This window comes from Mugil cephalus, chromosome 3 (assembly GCF_022458985.1).
Source record: "Mugil cephalus isolate CIBA_MC_2020 chromosome 3, CIBA_Mcephalus_1.1, whole genome shotgun sequence".
Classification (NCBI taxonomy): domain Eukaryota; kingdom Metazoa; phylum Chordata; class Actinopteri; order Mugiliformes; family Mugilidae; genus Mugil; species Mugil cephalus.
Window position 1 is genome coordinate 5,606,964 of NC_061772.1, and position 15,992 is coordinate 5,622,955.

The following is a 15,992-nucleotide window of genomic DNA, read 5'->3' on the forward strand; positions in this document are numbered from 1 at the left end:
CTATTAGTCAGTAGCAGATGGTACTGCGGCTGCCACCAGCTGTGCCCCCTCTCCTCCCTCCATTTCCCTCCATCCCTGGCTGGGTGATGTCATGGAAGGAGGGAATATTTTCTCTCTGTGGTGTTGGACCGTCTCACAGCCTGTCAGTGTCAAGTGAAAGTAGAAAGCCCCTCAGAGCATTTGCTTGCAGCTGTCATGTGACCCCTCCGGCCAAACAAAATGTAAATTCTGGGAGTTGCAGTGGAACCCCTCACTACAAAGATGTGGGCTCAGACAACAGGACACTCCCCACTGTCCTCCAATTCCCCCGTCCCCATACAGCGCGAGTCAGCCAGAGAAGCTGCCCTTCTGCTGTGGATTAAAGCATGAAAATTAGTTTTTCTAGAATTAAAAATGAGCAGTGGTAAGTGCATGCCTCCCTCCCACTCAGCAACGTCCTCAGTATGAGACAAATGTTCATCTTTCTGGAAGCCCGGGGCTTTAAAAAATGTGGTTTTATTGAATTCTTTAAGAGCCAAATTAAATGTGACACAGTCGATGCCTCAAATACCAAACTGCAAGACAATATATGTTTTGAAAAGATGAACAGAACAAAAATGTGTGGAATAAACCGAGTAAAAGTCAACACACTGAAAGCTACCTCAGGACAATGGCTTTTTGGGTTTTTCCATAAAATCCTCTGGAAAGCCAAATGTAGAGTTCGGGCACAGGGGTTGAACATTCCAGATGTGCTCTGTGTCTGGTTACAGATGTCTCACCAAAAGCAGAATAGCACCAGTAGCTCAGTCCTACTCTTCTTCCTTGTGAGAATAAACTGAAAAGAAAATGTAATGCAGAGTTTGGTGGGGCTACGTTGAGTCTTATTTATAGGTGCTTTTTCTAGGGACAGTGATTGTTGTTTAACTGCTGCTGCATTTCAGTGCTTAAACCAGGAATGTGCTATAGGTTTTTATTTAGCACAAAAGGGAACCATGTTGAGTGAATTTTAGATCATATACACAGCCCTGTATTTACAGATTTTGTACTGTTGATTCTGGTGATTTTGTTGGTGTGTTATGTTGATGTCTATGTATGTTAGTGGATGAGCTACTTGAAACTCGAATTTCCTTCAGGGGATGAATTAAGTATTTTTCTATTCTATTCTATTCTATTCTATTCTATTCTATTCTATTCTATTCTATTCTATTCTATTCTACATGACAGTATTCTGTCATGTAGAGGCATTAGAACAATCTAACAGGACAGTGTTGTTGCTGATATCTGCATTCGCTCTGAAGTTAGAAATATTTTGTGGTCATACTTCATGATTCATAGCCAGTAAGACTGTACCTGTAGGGAGTGCCCAGTTTAATTATCTCCATGTTAACAATAACAAGCAACTCAGGGAATATTATGAGCTTGGAATTGTCTGTTGTCTGTTTTTGAGTTATATCTCTGACATATTTGTGAGCAAATATTGCAATGTTCTGAGCTCTACATGCCTGCTATCTGCACAATATTACCCTAAATGTTTTTTTCTCTCTTCCATACATTCTGTGTCCAAGCCCCAACATGTGCTGGCCATTTCAAGCATATTGAAATGCATGTGGCACATTTTTCATGCATCACAGTGAAGGCCAAAGTAACAACATATGCCACTATTGTGTGTGTGAATAAAGCAAATGCTTTAACTTAACTGCAGGCGAATTAAAGCTGATAGACCCAACAAAAACCCTGACCTGGAAACAAAAGCCTTTAAGTCATAATGCAACAAAATTATTACAAGAGGCTGAAAAATGTGTAATTGAAACTGCTGCCTCAGCACAACCAGAGTCAAAGTCAGAAGGAAACAGGGCTCAGGGATAATATGCAAACAAACTGAGATGACTGTCTGACTGATGCATAATTGAATCTGGTGAGCCCCAGAGCTGGCAGTCGGTCAGTTTGGTGTGCCTTGGCATAAGGACTGTGGTTCGTGCATGTAGTCATGTCAGCAGTGGCTTAATTGTACAAGTTTGTGTGTGTTTATAGTTGTGAACAGTTGCAGCAGCTGTAGTGTACACAGTGTTGGACGTGATTAAATGGCTTTTTCCTGTAGTATTTTTCACTCTAGTTATTTTTCTTTGAATGTGTTAAAATGTTGTAATTGTAAATGCATGCTTCAGTATTTAATTCCAAAAGAAATGTTGTTTCAGCAGTCATTTATTTACTCTTATTTATTTTAAGCTTTGTGTGAGCCACCACGCGCAAGTGTGGTTTTCTGTGTGGTAGGGACATGTTTTTGGACGAGCATTTTGTAGAACGTGTGTGTGTGTGTGTGTGTGTGTGTGTGTGTGTGTGTGTGTGTGTGTGTGTGTGTGTGTGCGCGTGTGTGTGTGTGTGTGTGTGTGTGTGTGTGTTTCAACACACTTTGAAAATGTTGATTTCTTTGGCTTTGTGTTTGTTTATACATTGTCCAAAATGCCATATATCATACATATTCACATATTACTAGAAAGAAAATCTGTGTGTGATGTGCTTTGAATGTGCTGTCCGCTCTGAATCATCTTTAGTCTTCGCCCAAGGTTTTGTAACTTAGTTATCTTTCAGGGCAAAAAAGTCAAACATTTTCTCTATTACATGGTCTTTTGACATTGGTAAAGAACATTGGTCGGCGCTGTCCACCAGCAGCTTGGCATGTCCATAGCCAGATTTTCACCTATGGGTGAACAAATACAAATGTCACACTTGTTCACCAAGCTGTACTTGGAGAAAATATTGAATATGACCCAACCTCCATAGATGTCATGTAAATGCGATTTGTGCGTAAAACGACTCAGATTTTCATTTTGCGGGGCGGCTTGATAAGTGCATGTCTTTGGAATTCTATCGTTAATGATAAGTGACCAATGAAGTGGTCAGAGATGGATTTGTCTCAAACATCCAGTGATTTGTCTTTTTAAGGAGGGAAGTGTTGAGCTAAATATGGTGCGACTGATGTGGAGCTGCTGCCCGAGTCCATAGGGTCTATAGCAGACACAGACAGACACCACACAAAACCTCTCATGGCATCTGAGATGAAAGCTGGCTACAAGGAGACAGGTATTTTGTAGTTGAGAGACCCTGGGGATGGCATAGTGTTCCATACACAGAGCTCATCACAAGAGGAGCCGCCCTGAGTGCCCTTAAGCCCTTTGTTATCCTGGGGTAGAGTGCAGTTAATTAGCAACAGTCTCTATAGCAACTGTGTTGCGGTACAAAACAATTTCTAATTTCTGCTTCTTAGCTTATTGTGGTGTTTACCTGAAGTGTTTCGGATGCGCTGAGACCTGTGTTGGCTGGCGCTGTGCCCGTTTCTCTGAGGCTAATTGTGGCTGCAATGGAAGACACAACATCTGCATAGACTGCATCACTGGCACTTGCCATCGCCCCAGAGTTTACTTAAGAGAATATTTTAAAAAGTAAAGGGAAATGGGGGGCACTGGCCCGAGCCAAAGGCCTAAGACTCTGCGCTTGCATAATTCACCTGCTGTGCTAGGCTGCATTCATTTATCCCAGAAATAGAGTTGATAAATGAAACAACACGCTTCACTCAAATTGTATGTTTATTCATTGAGTTATGTATTTGCACCACCCAGCGAGATAAATGGCATTGGTAAATTTTTCTCAGTTACTGTTTCAAAAAAAAAAAAAAAAAATGTAAGAACTGAATTTTATTCCATCCTCTTACTAAAAATATGCAAATGCACAATCTACATGTAAGCTTTAACACCCGTATGAGTTTGCTGCTGAGGAAGGATGCCACCAGTTGTGTATATGATACTTGAACTTGCATATGGTTTTGATGGAGACAAATTTTTTGTGTCTGTGCTGTTGCATCAAAGTAGCTCGGTTAAAGAATTGCAGTACTCATACCATTCATTTCAAATATTTGTTCTTAAATGATCAAATGACCAAGATCCATATACCTTATGTTGTAATATCACCATTGTAGGTAGACTGCTGGACACTGTCTCCATCTGCACGTGTCTTTTGATGTAAAGCTTTTCCCATTACCATTCTGCTGTTTGCTCTGCCATCTCGTCAGTGATCCAACCCAGACCCCTCCTGTGGGAACTAAGTGGCACTTGGTTTGCAGAGATGCCAAGGATGAGTTAGATATAATGAGCAGACCTGGCTTGCCCCCGATGGCCCAGCACTGTGCTCCTCTGGGGCTCGTCTCATCGGGCCGAGCATGCTCTGAGACAGAGCGAGCGGACCTGATCCTCCCTGCTGGGCGGATAATGAGGAATTCTGGGATCAGCTCAGGCTCCCTGAGTCACCTGCATTCACTCAGAATAGAGTGTGAGGAACTTCATCGTAGGAGAGGCATCACACACCTCCAGAATAATCCTTCATTTGTTACCCTGCCATTGTCAGCGTAAGACTACGGTGTTTTTACACACACGGTAGTGAAAGAAGTCCAATTATTTTATGTGTTCCTCAAAAGGAGTAACTTTTGAAAGTGTAAATAGTACAGATGCAGGTGCAATGAGGAAAGTAAGACGTCATTTTGAGTTTCAAGAAGCTTCAGGATTTGAAGGTTAGGTTGTGACAAACTGGTTATTTATTCACTGTGTGTCCCTATAGATTTGTATACTTTTTTTTGACCTGACACAGTAACAGGAAGCAAACATAGATCTACAGTACCTCTGACGCAAATGCTTCAACAAGCATGAATCTGCCTCATTTCTGAAGAGAAAACAATTGCTGGAACTGCCTTCCTTGCTATTGCTATTGATATTGTATTTGATATTGTGACACAATTTAAGACACAGGCCAGAGACGGGAGTTCGTATGATCGGTCTGTGTGGCTTCAAAATATTTCCAGAAGAGAACATTACACACACATGAAAGGTCCGTCACACTGACATCCTGTATCTCCAACAGTGTGAAATGCTCTTTAATTTGGACTTATGCATTATTCAGTGCTCGGGTGCATGCGACAGTTGACTTGTGTAATTCAGGTCTGTTTTTATCTGGTCTTATTGTGTCTCTTTCAACAAGCCATCTGCACATGTTGTTTTCAGAGTGGTACCTACATGGGTCTACTATGCCCAGTAGACACTACTGCAACTGTGTGGACCGCAGCCAACAGGAACACGGAGACAACAGATGAGTTTTAGATCCAGTATTTGTCGCTGTAGGCGTTTTTTGTTTTCCTACATATCTTTATCTTATCATCTGTGTGTGTTTTCCGTGGTTCTGAGAATGTACAATTAATGAGACTCCGTCCCAAAATGGAAATACATTTAGAGCTGCCCTGTTGCTGAGCAGCAGAATTGATTTTGAAGTGTATATTATTTTTGTGGCGGTCTGTTCCGGGTGCAGGTTTCAGCTCCGACTCGTGTCCATGTTGTGGTGACCAAGCATAACATGTTGTGACTCGTGTGAGATTCCAGTCCCCTGCCCACAGCCTCGTGTTGTCGAGGTTTCATGCCTCACAGGGCTGCTCACCACAGACGGCACAGATAGAGGAAATCGAGGTGTAAGGAACGCTGATGATGACCAGACTGTGAGGTGATGTTACTGGTGGGGAGTCTGACAGTTGAAAGATGGATGCTTTTTTCTTTTGGATGTATGTATGTTATGTGAAGAAATGCTTTATTTTTGAAAAAGCTATGCAAAGTGACTATTTAATAAACTGATGATAAAGAACCTTATAACAATACAGAGTATCTCTTAAAGTGCTGCTGAATTAATTTTGAATTATGATTCAGTGGTGTAGAAATTCTTAGCTTTACTTTCATTTCCATATCAGCACTTGAGAGAGAGGCTAAACAAACTGATCTATAAGACTGTGTGTTTTAGATTGTCTGCGTGGAAGTGTTTATACTATACGAATAGATAGCAGGCTGTGGCTCTGTGCCTGCATGAATCAGGAGTACATGGGGTGTGTCCCTGCTCTGAGGTCTGTGTGAGGCCCTCTGGTTTCAGGTTGCATGTTCCCAATTGGCTGCTTTTGTTTGACTAAAACACAGCGAGACTGCAGGCTTCTTAAAGATGCAGTGTCACTTTTTGTGCCCTCTCTAACAAAAATCATCTGTTTTGTGCTGATTACATCATATCCCGTTGATGAAACACTTTTATTCTGATAAGATCATCTCATACTGATGGGGACCATTTTGTGTAATCAACATTTGAATGGAATCTGAATGCCACTGTTATCCTCTCATCCAGAGCAGGACAACCACACTCCAGTGCTAACACAGACTGCCATCTCTTTCTTTCCAGAGAGGGGTCTGTCAGGACTGACAGCATCCTTGGAAACAAAGGAAGACTGTAGCTTTAGCCATACAATTACTTACTGCTGTTATGATCTGAGCCTAATAATATATAACCTACTTTTACATGTGACTGTACTTGCATGTTTATTATGTTGTGGATATCTGGTCTATTTTTGGACTGTTTGGTACCTGCTTTTCTCCAAGCCTTCAACTATAACTTTCAGCCAAGACTCACCCAGTTTGTGCTCATGATTACAAAAGAACAGATAAGAGCCCATCATGACCGCAAAGTTTGACTTTTCATTTATACATATTGGTCACGACCAACATGTCTTCCTTTGTGCTCAGATGCGGAATTGATCGTGAGAGATTGAAAATATTGATTTGACTCAGTGTCTTACTTTGTTGTGGAGAAGGGGGCCAGTGCACCTTCCTGACTGTTAGCGGCATGTTCACACATTGGACTTGCCACACAGCCAGTTCCTCAGGAGACTCATAATTGCAGCCGTCCTTTCAGATTAGTCCAGCAGTCTGTCCAACTGTGGCTTCGCTCCCTGGTCATTTATTTCATCCCTTTCCCTCTCCTGAGAGACAGACCTCAGCACATTGACCAAGCCGGCCTCTACAATAATGTATATGATGATAAACACAGTGGCTCCTAATTGATAGAGTGATTCAGACAAGGGCTGGCTGTGCAAATTGGTCCCCTGTGAGTATATTGCACAGAGTTGGGACTTGCAGGTTTCAGCTCTGGCCTTGTTTGAGAGGTGCAGAGCGAGGAGAGGGGAAATAGAATGGGTTGGACCCGCTGAGTGATAAAGAGCCTGTCTTTACGTCTGAATACAGCCACAGTTCAGCAGAGGTTGGCTGCTGTAATCCCCTCAGTGTCTCCAGGAAGGCTCAGGTTAGTGACCTGCTGCTTTGTGATGTCTTGTAAGATTTTGAGAGAACACCTCACCTTTAATCCCCCACTGCTCAGCTAACACATTAGCTCAACTGCTCCTGACCCAGCCCTTGCAATAAAGCCTTTTATCTAGCTCAATAAGGTCATTTGAAGTTAAGTATTGATTTCTTTTGGTGTGCAGAGAAAAATGGATTTTTAAAGAGCTGTTAATTACAGTTGCACACTGTATTACATAGAGAACTTCATTTTCGTGACTGGATTTTTAAATCCTGGGCAATATTTAGAATCAGTCTAAACATCTGTGGTGCCTGTTGGTGGAGCTTGAGTTTCTGCAGAAAACAACTGAATACCAATGCTGGGACGTTTTTGCACCACAGTTATGATATAGATGAACACTTAAGTGTTCACTGAAGCAACAAAAAATACTGCACGCGGTGATGATGGCGGTAACCATCTTGAAACAGATACATGGCACATTTGACACATCATTTATATCATTCCACCTGTTCTTCTGTGGTGGATGAACGGCACATTTGGGAGAATCTGCGCCAGTAGTTTAATTGCACAGTAACATGGGTAGAAACCATGTATTTTTTGTTTTTTTTTTCTTTACAGATTTTTGTGAACCTTTTGCTCTAAATTTGGAAGGGAATTTGCAGTGAAATAGGAGGACTCTGTAAATTAGATTTGAGCAATTGCATCTGATCCGAGTCAAGCTTTGCTGACTTGTTATGCATTTGAGATTCAAGCTAAACGACAAACCCTCTCTGTGCTTCCTCCATCTGTCTTCAGTTCAAAAACTCTCAGGCTTTGAAGTAAATACACTGGTCCTAATTGTAGGCTTTCTTGTTTTTACGTCTCAGCTTTTTTTTCTTTCTTTCTTTTTTTTTTTTTTGTCTAAATGAGGACTGAACAGAGTTGTTTCCTGTGGATATGGGAGGAACACCCAAGTACATGTGAGGCCAGAACTCAAAAAAAACAAGCCTGAGAGAGTTTTATGGGACATAAAACAACTACTATGTGTAAATTAGATTATGTTAAAAAAAGATTGCCATAATAATCACCTTCCACACAATTAAGAAAGCGTAAAATGACATCACACATAGTAAAACAATAAAAAGATAGATTTATTTGTGAACTATTTACTTCCTGGTTATTATGTTTACACAGTTATCAACTGAATCCAACGTGCAGAGCCAGTTTATAAGAAGATTTCCGTTCTAGCCCACAGGCATTGGGTTGGTTTGTCTGTGTGTCAGAGCGTATGAGTTTGTTGGAGGAGGGATTGCTATTGTGTATCTGAGAATAGGAGTAGTGTTTGTGATCATTGTGGCGTCACACATACAACGTCTGGCCTTGAAGTCTTTCTTATGGACCCACACTTCCAGTGCAAGGAAGCAACAATACAGTGAGTTAAAGCGCTTGCAACAAGCCATTATCTTTTGACTTCCACAACACATCGTTGAAGGAACTTCAATACTCTGGAAGTATAACCTGGATTGTTACCAAACGGACTGAAAAGTCTGGTAAATGTTGCAGCTACACTTTCTTCAGGAAACACCTGCAGGGTCATTTCATGTTTAGTTGTGATTGTTTACGCTTACACAACTGACATATTGTGTTCTCTCCATATCGGCGTGCTTTATTCTCACAAGATTATTGCTCACACAGGTCGCCATCAGAGCATTTGACCTCTTAGCCAGGGCTAACATAATGCTAAACTGATAGCATGCTGTTTCCCTCCAAAAAGGACACTGTCAATTTTTTCTTTGAAGCCGCAAGTCACAGGTTCCCCTTCACTTGGCAGGCAGTGGTTTCCCATTGATATTTCTAGTAAAAGGCTGCCCTGCCCCTGCCTCCTTTTCCCAAAACCTGGGACGGATGCCTTCATATTGTTGGTTTAGTCTATTGTGATGCTAATGTCTGCCTGAGACCCTTGAGTCATCTATCACGGATGACAGGAAAGCTGGGGCCATTGTGCTGGCCCGCCGCACACATGCACACACACACACAGAGAAACAAAAACCACTGGGTTGTGGTCTACATAACTAACTGACAAAAAAACAGAGTGAATCAAATGTTTGTTTAAATAAAAGAATATTACAAAGCCGACTATCAGTCAAAAGCCCCAAAATAGTCACTTTAGACCAGTGTTTTAATGTAAAAGTGGCAGTTTCTCCCTACCTGAAAAGATGGAGCCATCAAATCTATTAAAAAAAAATCGACATTTTAAGTTTATTTTGTGGAATGGCTTTGTAAAGTGAAACATGTTTTATTAATATTTTACAGTATTGACTGACTGTATTTAGTAATATTGTAATACTTGTTGATTAAAAAATGAAGAATTGAACATAATGACTTAAATTCGTAATGTGCTGAAGGGCAACAACTCTGTTCTCTGAAGCTGCCCCGTCAGGCTCCGCACAGAGAAACTCAAATGGTAGAAGCCACACACATGTAGGCAATCTGCCGACTGGTTCCCAGCCAGGCCCGGCGCTCACTCATGGCAGAGTGCTGGACCAGATGTGACTGTGGTTGTGCTGCATTAGAGGGAAAAAAAACGCTGTTCCAGGAAATGGATGCTTTTATAAAGAGGAAAGAGGAAAAAAAAAATCTGAAGCAGAGCAATGAACTATTGTTCTTGCTGCTGTAAGGATGCAACCAGCCAGTTAAACAGTTTAATATGCCATTGCTTAAATTAGCTCCAGTATTTATGCTACACAGGTTCATAAAGACCTTGGTAGTGAATTCACTGACAGGCCTTTGTGTTTCCGTGACAGTGGAGATTTAACATTGCTGTGCAATGGTTACCATTGTACATTTATCATGAAAATTCAGGTGAAATATGAAAAAGAAAGCAGTATAAGCAGTATGGAAATGACTGGTAATTATTTTTATCCTGTACTTATTTTATTAATCCCGTTTTCATGACCAAAGTGAAAAGTTAAACATTCACCCTCTTTGAAATGAAAGCTGAAGATCACAGGATTAAAGCTTGATTATGTTAATTATACTGGTACATGCATGTGGTAAATGTGAGATCATTGTAATAGAGATTATTCTTTAAGATGTCTCAATAGCCAAGATGTTTGAAACAAATACATATATACTTTAATGTCAGTAAAAGCATGAGCACTGCAATCACTATACTCCAAATGTGATTTTAAAGAGCTTTGCAAATGACTTTAATAGAAATGAAATGACATAATAACGTAGCATTAATTGGCTGTTTTTCCCCTTATATGATGGTAACTTGCATGAATCTATATGTCTACGAAGAAAACAAGACATGAAAATATTTTAACGAATTATAGAATTGATTAATTGATTGTTAAAACTGTTTGTTAGTGCTCAGTTGTTGGTATTTTAAGTATTTTATAACCTGACATACTTTTACACCACATGTTGTTAAAGCCTTGAAAAATCTGTCTTAAAATCTCAAGTATTTCTCTTTAACATCATGTTGCTTATTGGGTGTACAAAAGTATGTGACATACTGTTTTTATCAACTGCTGCCAGCCCTCATCCAATTGTTGAGATGAGCTGAGACAAAAAAAATATGTAAGAATGAAAGAATGTGTTCATCTGGGGCCTATAGTAAGAGTCTGGTGAAGTAAACAGGGTGCAAGGGCCTTAAAATATTTCCAGTCCAGCTACAATAGTTTGATAACAGAGCATTCTCAGCCATCTAATTCATCATCCGTAAAGGTCAGGTTTTGGTGTCCGTCCGTCTAACCGAAGACCGAAGGCTTCTGTCTAAACTCAACATTTTTAAACTGATATTCAACACTCACACAGCTTGTCATCCACCGTAGGAATGCCAGGGGGTACCAATTCCTTCATGGAGAGAAACCTCAATTAAATAGAAATGCACTGTAAACCTAAAACGTGTTTATAAACTTGTTGTTTCTTTACTGGGACATCTCAGCATATTTCTGTTCTATTATGAGGCTCTTAACATTAACAGAGTGATGGAGGGAATTGCGGTAAAAACGATGAAATAATGTAACAATGTAACGAGAAGCCCTGTAGTGGTTCCAATAGCTCTCACAGCTGAAGTGACTAATGCTCCAACACGGCTGTTCCACAGTTGGAGTGTATAAATGCATTTTATACATAACTACACTAAGGCACACATTTATAAGATAATTGTAATATTTTTTTCTCTGGTTTTGACCAGAGTGGGTAGTGAAACAGAAATAAAGTCAATTGGACAAACCTAATTTATCATGTTTTGGATGGCTTATATTCCTCGTGGGATAATTCCATAAACCTTGATTTTGGTTGTTTTGAATAACCCAGAATTGGGAATGAAAAATCAGCCCGAGCTCTAAAAATGTAGAAAGATGGTCGTCTGTCATGTGTGATAAGCAGTCACAGTGCATAGTTGGTTGGTGTATTTCACCGTTAGAGTTTCAATCTCAAACAGGATCTTAATCTTTTGCTGTTGCCATGATTCCCTGTTTCAAAATTGTTGATCACAGGACAATCAGATAATTATCAGTCTGCTTCCAATGGACATAAAGGAGGAGACAGATTTTAAGTTTGGACAGAAATAGATGCAAAAAGTAAATCAGCACAAGTCCTTATGACGTGTTGCATGTGAAGCTCAAGTCATCAGTTATTGATTTAGAACGTGTTGGTTTTATGGGAGTTATTATAGGGTGTGGGATCTCTGAGGTTGGTCCACAGTGGACTGTGACAACACACTCATTGTTATTCACAACAGAAGAAGTCTGTGGTAGGTTTTTTGGAGAGAGGATGCTGAAGCCCAAATTGGATTTCTGAATGAATGGGAAATCAGCTACTTGGGGACGGTCTAGAGAAAGTTCAGCCACCATCTCTTTGTGTGGCTGCCGCTGGAGTGCCATTCATATGTTGCAGATCCTCCAGAGTCATTGAGATTCAGAGAGAGCGTTCGCTGTGGCCAGGTGGAGAGCTCCTCCAGCTGCTGAACAGAAGAAATCTGCTCGGGGTAACACTAGAAACAGTTAATCCTTTTCCTGCTGCTTGAGTGACAGGATCAACCCACAAAGAGTTAATTTTCTCAGCCATCCCCAGGCTCTACTACGCAAACTCTGCTTAACCCTCCAGGATGGACTTTCAGAACTAATAGTGAGAAAACGTTTTGAACAGACAAGGGGCATTTTTGAAAAAGCCCTCAAAGCAAAACGCTAGCTCTTAGCTCTGATGTTTTCCAGTGAACTACAAACATATTATCACTGATGTACTGAAAATGCACCTATTTCGAATGTACTCATGTCTTTTGTATTATTACTCTTTCCATTTGACTGTCCGTTAAAACGTTTTCATATGGTAAATAATACAGAGCGCATTGTTTATTTGACGTTAAATAAATTCATTGAGTGCACATTTAAGTGCTGCCAGGAGTGTTCATCACAAGTGAAAGCTACATTACTTAGTGTTTAGTAAAGTATCTTTCACACTCCTCATGATGAACGCTACTGGTGCCACAGAATCAAGGAGGAACGTTGTAAAAATGACATACATAACATAAAAAGACTTCAGTCAAACACTTGGTTTAATTATAAGGTTTTTTTTTTAGTCTTGAATATGAGGTCAAATCAAAGTTGGTATTTAGGGTTAGTGTTGTAAATCATAAATCCACATATTCACAACCCTCAATAAGGCCAACTTTTCAGATTTCTAATATTTCCTCTTCATTGAAAGCTTCATGAAAGCTAATTTCTTTGTAAGTTCGTGGAAATGTTTTCACCACATGAATTTCTGGTGGAAAACGCCGAGCTGTGTCTAAAACATTTTTGTCCTTCATGTGGACAGTCACATTTTTTTTTTTTTTTTTTTTTTTCAACAATTGTTGTTCAGCAGCACAAACACAGGCTAGAAAAAAAAAAAATAAAAGAATGCAGGCTAGCCAGGACCCACTGAGCTTTTTTCCAGCCTGGTGAAAAGAATGAATTATTCAACAGTAAGCAAGCTTTCAGCTGGCCATTTGTGTGCTTTGATCTAGGAATCAGGAGTTTGCATGAATGCCTGTATTGTCATGTTGTGTTTCCACAGTGTGTGAATTATTGAAAATGGTGCAGGTCCCCGCTTCATCTGTTAAAGTTTACACTGCAGGCACACCGGACAGGCTGGAAGTGTAAATCCCCAGATGTTGTTTATTTGTAGTGTGAGGTCACATGACCGGGTTCACTGAGACTGGCCTTGCGTAAATGTTCAGTGTGAAAAAGGGCTTCAGGGTTAACCAGTGTACTACATGTTAACATCAAACCTCCGCCCTCCCCTCTCTGTTACACAACAAAATGTTTAGATGTGGCACTCAGGTGTTTTAAGCATCACAGATTTCAGATTGTATACAGTATTTTTACTATGGCTCCAAGAGCTTTAACACTAAGTCTTTACTTTTTACTGCAACGGTGCGAAGCATAAAAAATCGGTTGTCAGGAGACATTTTTTTCCCCCAGTAAAATAAATACAAAGGATATTTTTGAAAGTATTACCAGTGAGCGGAAATAATTCGATTCATTCATCAGTCTCCAAATATAACAGTGAAGATGGTCATATCAATTTGATAGTCACTCTTTGCTGTTACATTTTTAGGCATAGTTTTTTTTTCTGTGTAAAAAGAAAATAACTAAGACACATAATGTAAGATTTTCTGAGATCTCATGGAGCCAAAGGTTAATTGAGAAAATTATTTTTAGATTGACCATTAGTTGCAGCCCCTCTATATGGGTATCATGGATCTCGGGGGGTTTTAATTCAAGCTCCTAAACCCAGCTACTACTTTATGTTTATGTTGGACAAACAACGCACAAATAGAGGAGCATCCTTAACTAGACACTGGGCGCTGTGTTCTCCACATTTATGCATCTGAGGTTCACTCTCGCAGTGTCTCACATTCCGTGATGCCTGGTGTGTTGTCACTGATTGAAAATGCCTTTCCTCCCGATCCCCTAAGTTACGGCTTATTAGCACATGTGCGCTATTGTGCAGTTCCGTTGGGCCATTGCAAGAGTAGGGCATTTAATTAATAATGAAGTAAAGGTAGAAAAATGTTTCATTATATTGAGGGTTTGGTGAATTTCATAGAGGAGCAGAGCAGATCCATGGCATTGGTTGGCTACAGCTGGACACATAATTAGAGTGCCTCCTTACCTATAATTTGTGTAATAGTTTTGGTTGGCGGCATGTTATTACCATATGAAAGGGCTAAGCAGGGGTCATGTGCATTGCTACAGCAATTAGAGCAGAGCTGAGGGCAGAAGAATGTTTGGGGCTGTTGTTAATTGGAAATCTCTACAAAGCTATGCTTTAATTATAATTTAGTCAGAGCTGCACTGTTTTAAACTCAATATATTCAGTTGCCATTATTTTTTGTAATAGCTTGTACAGCCAGGTCCGTTTCCTTTCAAAGCATCAGGCTTTGAAGAGAATAAAATTGAATTAGATTCATTTTGAAAGGTTGTTCTGTTGTCATATGGAGAACTGGATCTGGTTTGTTTAGATGTTCATATCTTCTTATTTGCATGCAGTCAGTATCAAATTATGTCCCAGACAATTTGTAATTATCAGCTTTGAACAAAGCTATATATTTACATTTTTACTTTTCACAGTATATATGGTTATGTAAAAAAACAAAAGTAGAAAACAGTATAACATCACTAAATTTGACCCTATTGTATAAAGAATGCACAAGCATCCCCGTGGGCACGTTTTAAAATAAAAACACAGATTGCACTTGCAAACTCTAATGTCATGTTTTGTTTGTTTGTGGTGGATGTTGCAGGGTCTGGTTTGTTGTAAAACCTTAATTCAAATGCACTTCTTGTGTTTGTTGATTTTATAAATATATATATATATATAAAACAATAACTCCAGAAACAATAAGTCTGCAGAATACAGTGATCACACTGAAGATTCAGAGAGTGAAACTGCTGAACACTGAGCTTTCTGTGTTCTTCAAACACTTGACATTTTCTTACTTTGCCTCAAGACTATTTTTCATTGTTTTGTTTTTTGTTTTTTTTCATTGTTTTCTCTCCATTTTCATGTTTCATCCAGGTCGAAATGAGCTGATAGCCAGATACATCAAGCTTCGGACGGGGAAGACGAGGACCCGGAAGCAGGTGAGACAGGAGAGAAGACGTCCCCGTTGCATAAGTGTCGGAGGAGTGTCAAATCTGAATGTGTTGCCTTTGTACCTGCAAGAGGCACACAAAGCAAGACAGAGATAAGACAATGCTAAGCTGTCGAGGAGACTTCTGTTGGTGACAAGTCCCCTGTCACTGTTGCATGAACAGGTGTGCCTCGATTCGGATATTCCCAAATTTATCACTCCTCCTTGCACTAATAACCACATATAGAACTGTAGCTGTAGTAGGTTTGGATGGCACCAAAAAACAAGTCCTCCTTTTAAAAGCTTTGGTGCCAGCTTTGAAATTAAAATGCATTCTTCCACTGTCTACAACAAAGATGTTGTATACAGTGAATGCAAGAGTAATTACTGTGGAAAGGAACTTTTGAGAGAAACTCTAATGACTAAATGGAGGCTGGGCACTTCATCAAAGTAGAAGTCATTATTAATGTGTACAGACTTTCTAATCAAAGTGCAAAGAGTGCTGTATGCCATGTACATAAAACAGAAATCATTTAAAATGCTTCTTAGTCGTTCTCCTATATGTACAGTATCCCACAGACTGAAGTACTGAAATAAATGAAGAGACACACTTGATTGTTGTATTCAAATGACTTGATATTGAATAGCTGTGGTGTGCTTTAGTAACAGTCTGAAGGCTACTGATCTTCCTTCTAAACAGGAAATTCCCTGTATGACCATCGACTTGAATGACAGTGATAAACAAGCCAAGGTGTACAGT

General features: G+C 39.9%; 1 protein-coding gene across 11 annotated transcripts in view; it reads left to right on the forward strand.

The window, feature by feature from the left end:
• Window positions 1-15,992, forward strand: part of tead1b (TEA domain family member 1b) — a 45,090-nt gene that overhangs the window by 13,758 nt on the left and 15,340 nt on the right. For all 11 annotated transcript variants that reach the window (XR_007112439.1, XM_047580499.1, XM_047580501.1 and 8 more), the window contains one exon: window positions 15,178-15,242. Coding sequence is in view for 10 of the 11 variants with exons in the window: in XM_047580499.1 (XP_047436455.1) it covers window positions 15,178-15,242 (65 nt within the window). In the remaining variant the exon portion in view is untranslated. The remainder of the gene's footprint in view (window positions 1-15,177; window positions 15,243-15,992) is intronic.